At 56.5% G+C, this 15,700-nt stretch overlaps 1 protein-coding gene across 1 annotated transcript in view; it reads right to left on the bottom strand.

Moving 5' to 3' along the window:
• Positions 1 to 15,700, bottom strand: part of KIAA1755 (KIAA1755 ortholog) — a 40,867-nt gene that overhangs the window by 5,177 nt on the left and 19,990 nt on the right. Inside the window, exons 5-13 of the mRNA XM_043602396.1 lie at positions 13,507 to 13,630; positions 10,914 to 11,007; positions 9,984 to 10,070; positions 8,087 to 8,203; positions 6,270 to 6,368; positions 5,171 to 5,319; positions 3,427 to 3,565; positions 2,072 to 2,194; positions 1,185 to 1,388 (exon numbers count right to left, since the gene is read on the bottom strand). Of these exons, the coding sequence (XP_043458331.1) occupies positions 1,185 to 1,388; positions 2,072 to 2,194; positions 3,427 to 3,565; positions 5,171 to 5,319; positions 6,270 to 6,368; positions 8,087 to 8,203; positions 9,984 to 10,070; positions 10,914 to 11,007; positions 13,507 to 13,630 (1,136 nt within the window). The remainder of the gene's footprint in view (positions 1 to 1,184; positions 1,389 to 2,071; positions 2,195 to 3,426; positions 3,566 to 5,170; positions 5,320 to 6,269; positions 6,369 to 8,086; positions 8,204 to 9,983; positions 10,071 to 10,913; positions 11,008 to 13,506; positions 13,631 to 15,700) is intronic.

The raw sequence follows: 15,700 nt of genomic DNA, 5'->3' as shown, positions 1-15,700 counted from the left end.
AGATACGGTGAGATTAGGGGAGCCTGGCTGGTTCAGTCAGTAGGGCATGTGACTCCTGATCTCAGGGTTGTGAGTTTGAGTTCTTCCACGGTGGGCATAGAGCCTACTTAAAAAAAAAAAAGAATTGAAAAAAAGAGAAAGATATGGTGAGATCAAATCAGGTAAGGTTTGTGAAGCACTTAGAAGAGTGTCCAACAGGGAGTCCACAGTCACGAATGCGGGCTACTCTCATCATAATCCTATCATCATCACACCTGATTGAACATGGGAACCTGTTACCATCCACCCCCCCCCCCACCTTTGGAGAAGAACACAGAGCAGGAACGCATCTGTGTTCAAATTCCAGCTCTTCTTTTCTGCAGCTGTGTGGCCTTGGGCAAGGCCCTTCTCTTCTTAGGGCCTCAGCATCCTCATCTGTAAAATGGGACCACTCTGCCTTGCCACACTGGATTGCCCAGAGACGACCGAGGCAAAGCAGCGGAGTTCGTCTCGCCTCCGACCCCAGCACTGCCCCCGATCCCCTCCCCCGGAGGAGCCCTGTCTTTTCCTCCCCACGGCTGGCCAACCTCTGGGCTCCTGGCCAGGACTAAGGCCTCTGTTCTGGGGGTGCTCAGAAAAGACTCCGGGCCCACCCTCCGCCAACTGTCCCCTCCTTCCCCAGCTCCCACCCACTGTGTAAGGCAAGGCGAGGCATGGAAAAGAGCACTACGATGGTGCCATGGGCTTCCCGTGTGACACTGGCTAAGTGTCAGTCCTTCTCTGATCCTGTTTCCCCAACTCTGCAGCGGAAGTTTCTTAGGCTGGTCTGGTCGCCTGAAGTTGTCTGCAGAGAGCTATGCGTAGAGAGGAAGTCTATGGCTTTGACTGGATTCTCGGAAATACCAGGTCCCCTTCCCCTAATCCCAACGTTTAAGAGGCAGATGATATCTGAGTGTCCTTTGAGAGCTGACTTCTAGGCTGCTGGGAGGCTGCCTGGTGTAATGGGACAAGCTGGGGTCCGAGATCGGCTGGGACTGACTTAAGGGGTCACCTATCCTCTCCAACCTTGCTTCTCTTCTGGAAAATGCAGGTGACAATAGAATGAATCCTCCAGAGAGCCTCGTGCTGTGTGTGGGCTGCTCCCTGCCCCCTCCCCCCTCCCCTCCCAGCTGGGCGAGGGTCTGTGCGGGCGGCCACAGGCTCACCTTCTTGCAGAAGTGGTGTAGACGGAGCAGCGTCTCCAGGTCCGTGCGCTGCCGCTCGGCCGCCATGTAGAAATGGGTCAGCTTGGCCTGGAAGGCCCGCTGGGTGGAGGTGAAGGCCACCAGTTCCGGGAGCTCTGCTCCTCCGGCTGCAGCTCCCAGCTGAGCTGCCTGCTTGGACAGCTCCAGGCCCCGGCGGTACTGGGCCTGAGCGGGAGAGGAGAGGTGTCCGTTCGGGTGCCATCTTAGCTGAGGCCTCCCTCAGAGGCCAGGAACCTCTGCCGCCCCACTGCTGGGTGGTCGGGCTTCCCAGACCTCTGTTGTGTCATCTACAAAATGGGCACCGGGCCTCCGCCTCAGCAGTCCATGCCTAGCTGGGACTCTGCTCGCTGTCACCTCCTTCGGGGAAACTTCCCTGACCCAGGGTCTGGGTTAGGGACGCCTGCCCTGTGTCCCCACATTTCTCCCTTTCTGTTTGTTGCCCTGTTTTTCTGGCACCCCTAGCCCCCACTGGCCTGGGAGCTCCCTGAGGGCTGAGAGGGGCTGAATCACCCGTGTCCTAGGCTCCCGTACGTCAAGGGTGCAAGTTCCTTGCCCCTGACCTGTGAGGCTGACTTAATAGGTCTCTGGCGGGACCCTGGAGTCTGCATTTTATAAAATCTTCCAGGGATTCTGAGATAGGTCTTCTTTTGGATGTGGTGATCCAGGAAGGCTTCCTGGAGGAGACAGCATCTAAGCGGAACCCTTTCCGATCCATGCTGGTCTCCTCACTGTCTCCGGACGTTTCCTTGCACTTTCCCACCTGCACACCTTTGCCCTAGCAGTGCCCCCCCCCCCCCACGGCCCTCTCCATTTGCTCTGATCCTGCTCCTCCGTCTTTAGGAACGCACCGCGGCCTGGAGAAAGAAGTCCTCAAACTCCGCGTGGGCTTTCTCCACAGTCTCCAAGCTTCTGTCTTTGGGGGTCAGCATTTGCAGGCACCGGCTCCCCTCCTGCTCCATCCAGTTGCTGACCTGGGGCAGGGGAGGGAGGTGCGGACATGAGGGGTGCCTGGGGAGACGTCCCTCGGCCAGCTCCCCGCTCCCTTGGAAGTGGGGATCGTGTCCTCACTGATTCGGTGGCGGGGCCTGCGCCCGTTGGCCTGGACCGAGACCCTCCCGGTTCTGGGCAGAAGGGACAGTTGGGGAGGGTGGGTGCATTGTCACGTTCTTCAAGTAGCTGAAGGGGACAGGCCTCTCCGAGTGGGACCCCAGGGGGCATCTGGCCCGGCCAGTGCCATGCACGAAGTAGGCCGTCCGTGCGCGCTTGTCTGAATGAAGTCTCACGGGGGCAAATTTGAGCTTACTCTAACCACTCAGCGCTGCTACTCAGAAAAGAGGCAGCCTTGAGAGTGATGAGCTCCTCATCCCCGGGGCTATGCAAACAGGAAATGCTGCCTTCTGTAGAGCAAGGTGCGTGGGCCCGCTGTGAACTAACTCACTGTGCGAACTGGGCAAGTCGCGTCCCCTTTCTGGGCCTTAGTTTATTCAGTGGCAAGGTGGGGTAGGCGTGAGGATTCGATGAGGGACAGAGGGGATAAAACGGCCCTCGAACCCAGGAGCAGAAGTCCCCTTCTTACCCTGGGATGCCTTAAAGAGTATGTACTCACTGCCTTTACCCTCGAAAAGCCCATTCGTGGCAGGCACTCCTGTTATCCCCCCATTTGACAGATGAGGAGACTGAGGCAATGAATAGTTAAATAACTTGTCTGGGGTCCGGGTCAGTGCTGGAGCCAGGACTAGAACCCAGGCCGTCCGTGTGCCCCCCAGCCCCCAGCACGAAGGGCTGCACTGGTTCTAGACGCCGGCAGTCGGGTGAGGTGATGCCGGGGGTGGGCTCCAAGATCAGATTCCCAGGTGTGTGACCACAGGCAGGTGACGTAATGTCTTCCGGCCTCAGTTTCCTCATCGATGAGTGGGAGCAGTCCTAGCATCTTCCCCCATCCCTGGTAGGCGGTAAGGTTGGAAAATCATTGTATACGCAAAGGCTCTGGCCCGGGGCTCGGCAGGATGAGAACAGCTTTCGGGGTTACGTCTTCACCCGCGCGGCACTTCCGTAGTGCCGTGTCATACGCCGTGTCACAGGCCGCCCGCCTGGCTCTTGAAGAACGGCCAGCCTCGTGTCCTTACACCAGAGCAGAGTGCCTGGCTGGGGCAGGGCCTGGAGCAGGGCCTTCCCCCACCCGGAGGCCAGCCTCCCCTTTCACCTGGTGGATGGCAGCCTCCAGGCGGCCGAGGCGGACGCGGAGCTCCAGCGCCCCCAGGAGGTGGTTAGAGGCAGTGACCAGAACATGCAGCTGTTCGTCCACGAGGCCGTACCAGGCGACAGCTTCGGCCAGATGGCTCCTGGGAGGTGGAAGAGGGTGCAAGAGGGCCCAAGATGCCCTCCCCACCAGTACGCCTGCCCCCCCCCCCCGACCCCCACCGGTTCCGTGGCTCCAGCCTGGGTATTCCAGCTGCCGACTTGCTGGGTGACCTTGGGCAGGTGCCTATACCTCTCTGGGCCTCAGACTCGGCCTTTCCTGGGACAGAGAAGGCCAGAGGCCACAGTGGGAAACACAAAGACCCTCCCCTTCCCTGGGAGATGCCCTGGGAATCCGAGTTGGACAGACCTGGGTTCAAATCTCAACACCCACCCTAAGCCAACTGAGTCAGGCTCTGAGTGCAGCCTGGACATTCGCACTTTCTAAAGCTTCTTAGATGGTTTCAGGGGGGCAGCAAGGGCTGAGCACCAGCCCTCACACATTCAAAACTCTTAACAGTATCCAACACCCACTGTTAGTGCTTATTATTCCTATTGTAATGATGGTGAGTGGCTGTGACCCGCCTTTCCACCACAGCCTCCATTTTACAGATGAGAAAACCGAGGCCCAGAGAGAGGAACTGACTCTCACGCATCGCATTCTGAATTGGAATCCAGTCTACAGCTTTTTTTGCACATAATTTAAAAAAAATAGTCAAAGCCGGCAAGACATAAGTGAAAGGGAGCAGACGGGAGTCAGGCACGGTGACACTCCGGTGAGGGGAGGACTCTCCGGAATCCCACCCCACCCTCCTCTGCCCTACAGGGTCTTATTTCAGATGGAAAAGGGAAAAAGGGACATGGAAGGAAAGCCTGCCATCTTTGCTCTGGGCCTCCCCCATCTGACTGCAGCTTCCCGCAGATCACTGCCTCTCCAGGAAGGGGTGAAGGCCCAGGGTCGGGGCGTGGAAAATGCCAGCCAGCCCGGCGGACACCGGGAGGAAGGGGTGGGCAGGCGGGAGCTGCAGGGACCCCTCTGCAGAACAAGCGCAGCGGCTCATGTGGGACCACACCGCCCCCTGGTGGAGCTGCTGGTGGCCAACAGTCTGGGGAGGCCTAGGGCCGACAGGGACAGTGAGGCGGGGTCACGCCGGGAAAGACAGTGCCAGGCTGTGTGACAAGCACCAGGACCCACATCAGTGCGAATCTGTCCGTGGACGCAGCTCAGGGCGGTGTGTTCGAGATTCTGGGCCAGGCTGCCTGGGTTAAGTCCTGACCCCCACACATCTCAGCTGTGTGACCCTGGGAAAGTCACTTAACCTCTCTCCGAGCCTCAGACCCCTCCACTGTAAAATGCGGATACTACGAGACTCCACCTGGTGGGAATTAGACATGTTAATATTTGCAAAGCCCTTAGCACAAGGCTATGCTCGTACTAAGCGCTATTCAGCCCAGTGTCTTAGAAAGTCAGAGAAAGTGCTTGGGGGTGACTGGAAACGAGCAGGGGCTGTCCTCTGATGCCCACTTTGGGCTGAAGATGGCCGGGGCTGAAGGAGGGGCAGCAGAGAAGGGACCTTACCAAAGGCTCAGCCCAGGATACGGACCCTGCAAATGCCCCCATGCTAGGCATCCCTAGGGCCCACCCTATGCGCTGCCAGCTCCCAGGCCAGTGGACAAAGCTTGGGGAGGAAAAACCTGGCTGTTCATACCTGACGTCAGGGTTGAAGTCCAGCCTACTGGCTTCCTGCCGTAGCCTGGCCAGAGTGGCTCCCCCTTCCCGCTGGAGGCCCAGCAGCCCTGGGTCCCTCAGCACGGTCTCCATCAGCTCCTTGGACTTGCTCAGACACCTGGAGGCTTCCTGCCAGTGTAGGGAGGTGGCCTGAGGCCCCATCCCCACTCTCCTTCTACAGCCTTCCAGGGCTCCCCACACCCGGATCATGCCTGACTCCCCCAGTTCGGCATTCAAGGTCCTGCACCAAGTCTATCCTTCCTATCGCTAAAACATCTCCTCGAGCCACGCCTCCTCTTGTCACCATGGCAACCTCACGGGAGCAACCCCCACCAACCCATCTACATCTCTTGTTAGGACACTCACCCCTGCCTCTTCACTGGTCTCCCGGCTGCTCTCTGGCTCCCCCTGCAGTCTGTTCCCCACATGGCAGCTGGCAGGATCTCAAAGCGGCTATGTGTTCGCCCTGCTGCTTAAAATTCTCCGGGGCCTTTCCTGCTGGCTTAGAGTCGAATCCCAACCCAAGTCCTTGATACAACCTCTTCTGGTTTCTTCTCTTCTGGTTCTTCTCTTCTCTTGCCCTGCTCCCACCGCTCTGTTCTACATTGGCCTCCGTGCTATTCTCGAACATACCAGAACCACCCCACCTCAGCACCTTGGTACGTATTTGTTCTCCAGGTGGAGCAGTCCCCCTCTGTTCCCATGGCCAGCTCCTTCTCATCTTCAACCGAAATGCCATCTCTTTAGGGAGGCCCTCCCTCCTTCCCCTTGTTCTCAATCTTATTTTCATAGCATTTGGAACTACACACTTGTTTCTTTGCTTATTTTCTTAATGACTACTCCTACCTCTGCACCCTAAACCCTATGAGGGCAGGGACAGGACAGTGTGCCCCAGGCTGGGTCTCCAGGATATGACATATAGCGAGTGTCCAGTAAATATTAGTCAAGTGAGCGGATAAAAAAAAAAAAAAAACAAAAACGGGATGATGACGCCCACCCCGGCTGCCCCCCTCACTGAGCCCTTGGTCCACGGAATCTGGGGTATAGTGAGGCTTCCCCACCCCATGCTCCTGGCTCACCTGCACCCCTCCAGGGAGGTCACTCTTCTCAAACTGCTTGATGGAAGCCTTTAGCAAGGAGGAGACCTGGTGCAGGTCAGCAAGGAAGGGGTCCAGCTTCTGCACGATGGAAAGCCAGAGTGCGAGTGTCAGCCCAGGCCAGTGAGGCCACCTGCCCACTCCAGGAGGACACAGGGCGGGCATTAGGCAGTGGTTCTCAAACTTCAGCTGCACCAGAATCACCTGGAGGTCTGGAGAAAATCCGGACTGCTGAGCCCTACTCCCGAGTCCCCGGTTTCATTCCTTTTGGGTGGGGCCTGAGAATGTGCACCTAACAAGTTCCCAAGTGATGCCGATGCTGCTGGTCCAGGGACCATACTTTGAGAACCACTGGTGCTGGGAATGAAAGGAGGAGGAGAAAGAAGCCCCCCAAGGGGATACTTTGGGGAAGGGGAAGGAGCAGATGGGGGAGGGCAGAGTTAGGGGGCGTCTTCTGCCGGGTCCCACTTCGGCCCAGCCTCCCCGCCGACTAGCTGTGAGACCTTGGGCCAATCGCCTAACCTCTTTGTGCCTCGGCATCCTCCTCTGCAAAATGGGATCCCAGTCGTTCCCACCTTAGAGGCTGGCGTGAGGATGGAACGTGTGCATTTGTGTGAGGTGCTCAGTGTATCCTATCAGCCAACATCATTATCAGTTTCACATTCTGGGTCTACAGGTTAGATGTCATTTCGAGGGAAGGTTTTAAAGTGAAAATACGGTTCAAAGGCCACTGGATTCACCAGAGGGGCGCTGGGGGGCGCCTGTGGGATGAGTAGGAAAGGAGACCACTCAATATATACCCTTTAGTACCATGTGAAGCTGTCACATACTGCCTGTTGAAAAACAGACACATGATAAGCGGGAGAGCACCGGGGCCGAAAACAAATAAACAAAGCACCACATTAGATTGTTAGTGGAGACGCGTGGCTCTCACTGGGGTGGGGGAGGGGGGGCGGATTTCGATCCCCAGGGGACAACAGGCAATGTCTGGAGATGTTTTTGCTTGTCATCATTTGTGAGGTGCTCCTGTCAGAGTGGGTAGTGGCCAGGGATGGTGCTAAGCACGCTGCAGTGCACAAGATCGCCCCCCAACAACAAAGAAGCAGCCAGTCCCAAACGTGACTGGTGCCGAAGGGGAGCAGCCCTGGTCTAGGGAAAGTCCAGGGCAGCACTTATGGGCACTGCTTTCTGTGCGAGCTAAGCCAGGAATCTTTCGTGTGTTCTTGTGCCAGCCACCCCTGTCCTGTGTGTCCTCATGTACTAAAGTGGGCATGAAATGCCCCCTCCAGGGTTGTGCGGAGAAGAGCCTGAGATCATAGGGAGAAGGAGTTTCCTTATTCCCTCCCTCTTTCAGGAGGGAACGAGTCTGCCTCCCTCACCAGACCCTGACCTCTCTGAGCTGCGTGGGTCCACAGAACGAATGTCCGTCAATTTCATTGGCACTTAGCGTAGACACAGCTCTTAGCGTGCGCCCGACACTCTTCTAAGCTCTTCGCCCACATGAACTCAATTAAACCTCACAACGGCCCCCTCGAGAGGTACTGCCATTACCCCCCATTTTGTAGTGGAGGAAGAGGGCTCAGAGAAGCTATGTGACTTCCCCAAGTCCTGGGACTGGAACCCAGGCAGTCTGGGTGCAGAGCTTGAGCTCCTCGTTACTGGACTCTGCACCCTCATCATAAATGTATGTTGGATGACTGTCTCTGGGCCTGACGGGGTCACGAGATCCAGGGGGCAGGAGAGTGAAGGGAGGAAGGGAAGGAGTTAGGGTGGGCGGTAAAGGCTTTGAGGGTAGGCACCTGGAAGAATTGCACCCACTCGCTGTGGCAGTAGGGGAAGGGGCCTTCCAGGGCTGTGGGCAGCTGCCCGGGGTCCACGTGGTGGCTGAGAGCTCTCAGTGAGGTCACCACCTCTACCTGCAGGTGAAAGAAGACAGTCAAGATGACCAGGGGGCTCAGCGTGGGCACACCTGTTTGAGAAGGGCCTGCCAGATCCCTGCCCCAACACCACTCCATCTGCCACAGGTAAGGCTGGCCCTGGCGTTAAGAGTTGCTTTTCCGGGCAAGGATCTTCTCTGGAAAGTCTGACAAATCAAAATTCAGAATGAGCCCCTGGCTAAGGAATGGTAAGTAAACAGCACTCCGACTGCCCCTTCCCCAGCACGTGCCCAAGGCAGACATCGTTAATCAATCACCGCACTGACTCCCTCTAAGCTGGGCTCTTTCCCAACACAGATCTCCAGGAAATCACACAAATGGATGAAAGCTGACCCTGGTCACGTAACTTCTTTGTTGTAATCCTTGTTCTGTTCTCCAGTGACCCACCAAGGTGCTGTCTCCTTCTTGGGGCTGAGAAAGGTCACCAAATCCTGACCGTATCCTCTAAGACATGGAGGAGGGACAAGGTGGCTGCTTCTCCCGGACGGTGAAGTTGGAGGTTTATGCTAGGAACAGCTCCAGATACCTAAGCTTGGGATTGGGCGGATTCTGTTTGTTTGGGCCCATCTGTTATCCTCGGTACTCAAAGTGTGGTCCACGGACCAGCAGCATCAACATCACCTAAGAGCATGTTAGAGATGCAGAATCCCAGGCCCCATCCAGGGCTACTTCATTAGAACCTGCGCTTTGACAAGATCCCCAAGGGATTCACTGGCACATAAACCCTTAAAAAGCACATCTCTAGGGGCGCCTGGGTGGCTCAGTCGGTTAAGCATCCAACTTTGCTTCAGGTCATGATCTCAGAGTCCGTGAATTCGGGCCCTGCATCGGGCTCTGTGCTGACAGCCCGGAGCCTGGAGCCTGTTTCAGATTCTGTGTCTCCCTCTCTCTCTGCCCCTCCCCCGTTCATGCTCTGTCTCAAAAATAAATCCACATTAAATTTTTTTTAAAAAAAAGCACATCTTGGGGCGCCTGGGTGGCGCAGTCGGTTAAGCGTCCGACTTCAGCCAGGTCGCGATCTCGCGGTCCGGGAGTTCGAGCCCCGCGTCGGGCTCTGGGCTGATGGCTCAGAGCCTGGAGCCTGTTTCCGATTCTGTGTCTCCCTCTCTCTCTGCCCCTCGCCTGTTCATGCTCTGTCTCTCTCTGTCCCAAAAATAAAATAAACGTTGAAAAAAAAAATTAATAAAAAAAAGCACATCTCTAGCTCCCAATGCGACTCTGCACCAACGAGGAGGAGGAAGGAGGCCTTGAAAATCCTTTCCCGAAGCAGGGCAGAGGGCAGGGGGCCCACGCTCATGAATGCGGTACACGGCGCTAATTAAAGAAAACTGTAGGGCTCTTTGCTGTAAAGTCCCAAATCATCTCAGCCTCTGAGCTGGCGATGGTGAGAGAGAAACCAGGGAGAGAAAGGCGGGAAGATCAAGGCCGCAATATGGAGAAGGCGTCTCTGCCTCTAGCTTACTCGGTGGCCTGGGGCCTCAGTTTCCCCATCTGAAAAGGAGGGAGGGGCCGAGGAGCTGAAACTTTAAAAATCGGTTTCATGCCACAGGCACCTCTCGGTCACGTGGTAGAGCCCACCAGGAGCTTCTGGGATTGCCAGAGAGCGAGCACTAGATGATTGATTTGGCCACACCTGCCACGGAGGCAGGGCTGACAATTGTAACGCCCAGCCTTGTATGTGTTGACCTCCACTAGGTCACTCCAGGCGGGTCCCAGCTGGTGAATTCTGCACCCCGGCTCAGCTCAGCCTCCCCCTCACCTGGACGTCAGGCAATGTTTCCAGCTGGAGGGCAGCCTCCTTCTCTCCCAGGTAGAACACAGCACGGATGGAGGCTGGGGCCAGGGCCTGTCAGAGAGAACCGTTTCAGAGGTGCTCTGTCTAGACCTTCACTGAGCCCCCTGCTAAGACTCAGGCAAACAGCTGGGGCGGGGTCGGGGGGGGGGTGCTCGGCTGGGACGTTTCTGTGGTATGTTTGGAAGATGAATGGTTGGAAGTCAATAGAGCACCAGGTCCAAGCCGAGTTGCAAGCTTCCTAGATGACCAGTCCCCTCTGAGCCTCAGTTTCCCCATCTATAAAGTGAGGAGGGGAAGGAAGAGGAGGGGATCAGACCATAAAGTAAGTGTATGCCAACCTTCCACTTTCTCCGCTGCCTAAGCCAGCAACTTACAAACCTCTTCCTTGCCCCTCCGTTCGTGAGGCTCATGGGACCTAAGTCTAAGCCCATCGGGGTGGCCACAGAGATCGGTTGGTGGATGAACACCTGAGCTAAGGAGACAGAAAGAAACCTCCTGGGACCTCTGGGAAGCGAATCTCTCACTCTTTCCCACTGGGTGGGCTTCAATGAAAAACCATGGGAAGTGAGAACCAGACTGCCACCAGGGCGGGAAGCCTGGCTGAGAATTGCGCCCTCCCGGGAGAACTCGGCCAGAAATGGAGGCAGGAACCAGGTCTTGGTGACAATATCTGAGCCCCTGAATCCAGGCATTTCACTTCTGGATTATCAAGTCACACGGACCAGTGAGCTCACTCTGTCTTCAAGGCTGGGCTGGGATTTCTGTATCTGCAAGAAGAGTTCCTGCCTGGGGTTTCCGGTCCCAGGTCTGTGCCCCTTGGGGCCCGTGCATGTCAAAAGTCCCCCGGAGCTCCCAAGCTCCTTGCTAGGCTGAGGCTGTCCGCCTCCCACTCACCTGGGTGGCCTGCAGGGCACTGACCAGACCAGGGTGTGGAGGCTGTTTCCTGGAATCAATCATAACCGCCAGCCCCTTGGTTTTATCTTCAGGCCTGTGGGTGGTAAACGGAATCGGCAGTCTTGCTGGATGGATGGGACTTTCTAGGGGGAAGGACCTCGTGGAAGGGGAGGGGGCTGGCTGCCAGAGCCTTGATGTACTGGTGAGCTCTTCATCTCGCAAGACCGCCTGCCCATGGCCAGCCCACTCCAGGAAGCCCTCCACGATCTTTCTCCAGGCAGAGTCCATTGCTTCTTCTGTGGTGTTCCCACAATACCTCACACAGCCCTCTCTCACACCCTAACAATCATAAGCTATAAGCCACCATCCCAGTTGCGGTGGGTGAGTCGCCCAGCGTTTACCCCACCCCCTTCCCATGGGCAGAATTCTGGTTTCGTTCAAGAATCCAATTCCCTCCATAGAACAGGTCCCCCAGGCGCTGGTTTCTGATTGGTTGAGGCCGAGAGCAGCGAGCCAATTCCTCTGGCCAATGGTTGCTTTACGTAGGGGTCACGTGACATGTTTCTGTCCAATGAGGAGTGAGGAGACGTTTGCCAGGGGACTTCTGGGAAACACAGGCTCTCCTTGAAGAGGCTCTTACTAAGAGCTCTAAAGCAGAGACCAAGAGAAATAAATTTCCTTATGAGTAAAGACATTTGGAATTGGACTTTGTTACTTGCAGCCGAAACGCTGTCACTGGTTCAGTCTGTACTTTTCAGCGATTACGTTAGGATTTCCCAAACTGGCTCAATGGTCAGGAGTTGTTAAAAATATCGATTCCTCACCTCCGCCCCTACCCCGAGCCCCCAGACGTCTGGCCCAGCACGTACAGGGTGGGGAAGGGCGTCTGTGTGGTTCCAAGTGCCCTTGGCCATCCTGATGATCAGGCAGGTTGGGAAAATAACCCCCAGGGCCTTCCAGCCTTATGTCCAGCCAGTTCATAGATAAAACCAGAGATCGCCAGTGTGGAGGTGGGGTTTCGGCACTGCCATAGTACCTGGTCACCCCGGTAAGTTGTTTCATCTTGCCGAGAGCCAATTTTCCCATCTGTAAATGGGGAGAATGGTAGTTTGGGCCCTGTGGGGCTGCGGTGAGGACCGATGAATTCATGAGCCTAAGGCACTCAGTGACTGCTGTAGAGTAAGAGGAATATAAATGTCTTCCGTTGCTATTCCCCTAGAAGGGAAACTGAGGCACAGAGCAGCAACGTAGCAGACAGTGAGAAGAGGCTCTTGGAGGTGAAGCCCCTGTGTTCATGTCCCACGCCTCACCTGCCTCTGGCTGTGTTCGTGCTGGGAGAGCGGTCTGTTTCCACCCCTGCCTTGCCACCAGCCTGGAGGCCCCTGGAGGGCAGCGGCCGATGTGAGGAGTCAGAGTCTCTGGCATGTCCCAGCGTGAAGCTGGGCCCGGCACCCCACAGTTTACACTGCTCATCGGAGTCCACTTGGTGTTTCCTTTTGATCGGGTGAGTCTCAGAGGGGGAGGTTACCGCCCCAAGGTCACACGGCAAGTTGGTGGGATTCCAGGGCTCTGTTTACCACACTGGCCACTTCTCAGCACGGAAGAGGGGGTCCCATCTCCCCCCTCAGGCCAGAGAAGCCACACCACTTTGCAGAAGAGGAAGAAAAATCTCAATGGCCAGCAGGTGGCAGTGATAGCTCCCATGAGATGGAGCACGGGGAGAAGGTTCCAAAGGGTTCCACGAGTCCCTCCACCCCCTAGCCCTCGCTGCACAACCTCTAGGTTGGGTTGGGGTCTATCGCCACGGTCCTGAGCAGACACCACTTCTGAGACCCTCCTAGCCGGGGGCTGGGACTCGCGAGGAAAGATGCTGACTTTCCCCAGCCGGTCCAATGTGAAGTCTGAGCGGTGGGAGAGGAGAGGTATTAGCATCAGCCTGGATCGCCCGTTACTCACAACTTCTTTCTTTCACTCTCTTACTCCATCCACGCATTCACACCCATTCGCCCTTCATTTGCTCAACAGTATTTATGATTATCACCTGCCAGCTCAGTTATGACCTCTTCGGAGATGCCCTCCTTGCTTGATTTCCCAACCGAAATTCGTCACCCACCCTTCCCACTCTACAACCGTGGTTCTCCAAATGGGTCCCTGGCCAAGCAGCATCAGTAGAATCAGGACGTTTGTTAGAAATGCAAATTCTCGGGCCCAAGACCTAGCGGCCCACAGAAACTTGGGGTGTGACCCGGTGATGTGTTTTTAACAGCGCTCAGGGCGACTCATGCCATGCTCGGGTTTGCGAGCCACTGATCTACAACATCCCCCCGTTTTCTTCACCACACAGACCCCCCTGAGCGCTTCTTGTCCATGCTGTCCCTTGCACACCATCCACCTCCCCATCAACCTGGGAACCCCCTGATGGCAGGGACTAAGTTTGTCCTGCTTTACCCCACCCCCCTGTCACCCCAGCATCGGGCTTGGGACTGGCTCTGCGAACAGAAGTTCCTGGGGTCTCTCCCTTCAGTCCCCGGTCCTGGGCTCTGGGCCAAGAAATCGACGGGGGACAGAGCGACCAGCTGGCCCGACCCCTTACCTGGGGACAGTGCACAGGTAGGAGAGCAGCTTGGTGACTTCCGAGGCCGTGCACCACGGTGCCTCCCAGGCCCCCTCGGTGGTTGACACCAGAAGCAGGCGCCTCCCGGCCCTGTCCCGACCACCTGGAGGAGACAGGACACACGTGAGCAGCGAGAACTTTGGTGGAGCCCTCACTCCAGGCATCTGCTCTGGGGCCTCCGGGTCTCTCCACCTGGGATGCCCTTTCTCTCGTCCCCCATGAAGTCTGACCTCTTAGTCAGCCTTTAAGACCCAGCTTGAACGCCACTTCATCAGAAAAGCTGTCCGAGTGCCCCCCTGCATGCAGAATTAGCCTCCCCCTCTGTGGACCCTGCACAGGGCACCCTGGGAGGCACAGGTCGTGGAACAGACTGCAGCCACGTGGATGGGTTCAAGTCTCAGCTCTGCACTGACTCACTGTGTGTCCTTGGGCTGGTCCATGTGCCTCTGAGCCTGTTTCCCCATCTGCTAAATGGGGAGAATAAAATGCTGAGCTTGTTAGGTGATTTCGAGGACTAAAGGAGACAGCTCCTGAGAAGGACGCTGAGCCGAAGGCTCGGTGACAGGGGTTGTTATAAGGATCATCATCCTGTCCTCGTCTCTGCCCCCCTGCATGGTTGGTATGCAGCCACGGCCGCCAGCTCACTATTTACTGTTGCAGACTTTTACCCACGGCTTGTCCACAGACTATTTCCTGTTCCGGGAATTGGGGCTGTGTGACCCACTCTCCCCACGGGGGTTGAGAGTCCGGGGTCCGGGGAACCAGCACGGCCCGGTCGCACCGGGGCGAGGGAGAAAGACGATGGGAATAAGAGGCTCAGACCCGTGGAAACGGGGCCTGTCTCACACTCAGGGCTCAGAGCCCTGCCCCCCCCCCCCCACCCAGAGTCGCCTCACACAGAACTTTCCTACAATGGTCACCCCCCACTCCACGTGGGCACAACCCTCCACAGTGTGTAAGTGTGTAAGACCCTTTGTGGCTCGTGAAGTCTCAGACACAGACTTAACTACCTTCGCCAGTGCTGTCATACACAGGGGTGCAGACCTTGAACTTTGCACCCCAAACTTTGAGGGGTGCCTCTCAAACTTCCATGTGCCTGAGGATCCCGCTAGAACGCAGATTCTGACTCACCGGGCCCGGGAGTCTGCATCTCTCCATAGCTCCAAGGAAATGCCGACATAGTTGGTCCCCAGACCACACTTTGAGTAGCAGAGAGCTCAAGAACTCGGAACATTACCCACGGGGACACGGCTATCTGTTCATGTGTCTGGTCCCCCACGAAGCCCTGCCTGGGGTAGGGCCTGCACACCACCAGGGCTAACTGAGCACCCAGATGCTGGCTGGGTCCACTCGAGCCATGGGCAGCTGTCCCCCGATGTGCCTTCAGCTGGGAGGCCCTTCTGCCCCCAGATGCCTCCCTCCGCTGACAGCTGGAGCCAGGGAGGCCTTCACTCGCGCCTCGGAGACCTGGCTCAAAGCTGCATTGTTCACATTGGGTTCGGAGTCTCGGGTGGAAAGTTGGCCTCGCTGGGAGGCCTTGCTGGAGGGGGGCGGGGTACCGAAAGCCACCAAAAACCTGTTGCAGGGCACCTGGGTGGCTCAGTCAGTTGGGCGTCTGACCCTTGATTTTGGCTCAGGTCATGATCTCACGGTTGTGGGATCGAGCCCTGTATCAGCCTGTACACGGAGCATGGAGTCTGCTTAAGATTCTCTCCCTCCCTCTCCCTCTGCTCCTCGCCGGCTTGAGCTCTCTCTCTCTCTCAAAAATAAATAAACATTAAGAAAAAACTGTTTCACTTTTCTGCAGCATTATTCACTCCCAGTTCGGGGGGGGGGGGAATGGTACGTGATCTAACTGGCCAGCAATTTAGAGCATTTTTTTCTAATACTGAAACACATACGGATGTATTCTTAAGTAGCATACAAAATGGACAGAAATTTTAAAGACGGAAAAGATTTCAAAGATATGTGCAGAGCAACTGAGAGCTGGGGGTGAGGTCTCAACCCCTGGGACCCTGTTCACTTCTGCATCCTGTTCTAGAACGCTGGCTGTGCAGAGGCCAGAAGGTAGCTACGTGGGGCAGCAGGAGTTTGTAGCCTCCTTTGGGTTGCTTCTCCTTGCTCATTGAGAGATAGAGGAAGGTTCTGGGCTGAGAGAAAAGCTGAGGGAGGC

Source organism: Prionailurus bengalensis, chromosome A3, assembly GCF_016509475.1.
Source record: "Prionailurus bengalensis isolate Pbe53 chromosome A3, Fcat_Pben_1.1_paternal_pri, whole genome shotgun sequence".
In the NCBI taxonomy this organism is placed as follows: domain Eukaryota; kingdom Metazoa; phylum Chordata; class Mammalia; order Carnivora; family Felidae; genus Prionailurus; species Prionailurus bengalensis.
The sequence above is the reverse complement of the archived record's forward strand: the minus strand, read 5'-3'. Positions and strand labels throughout refer to the sequence as shown.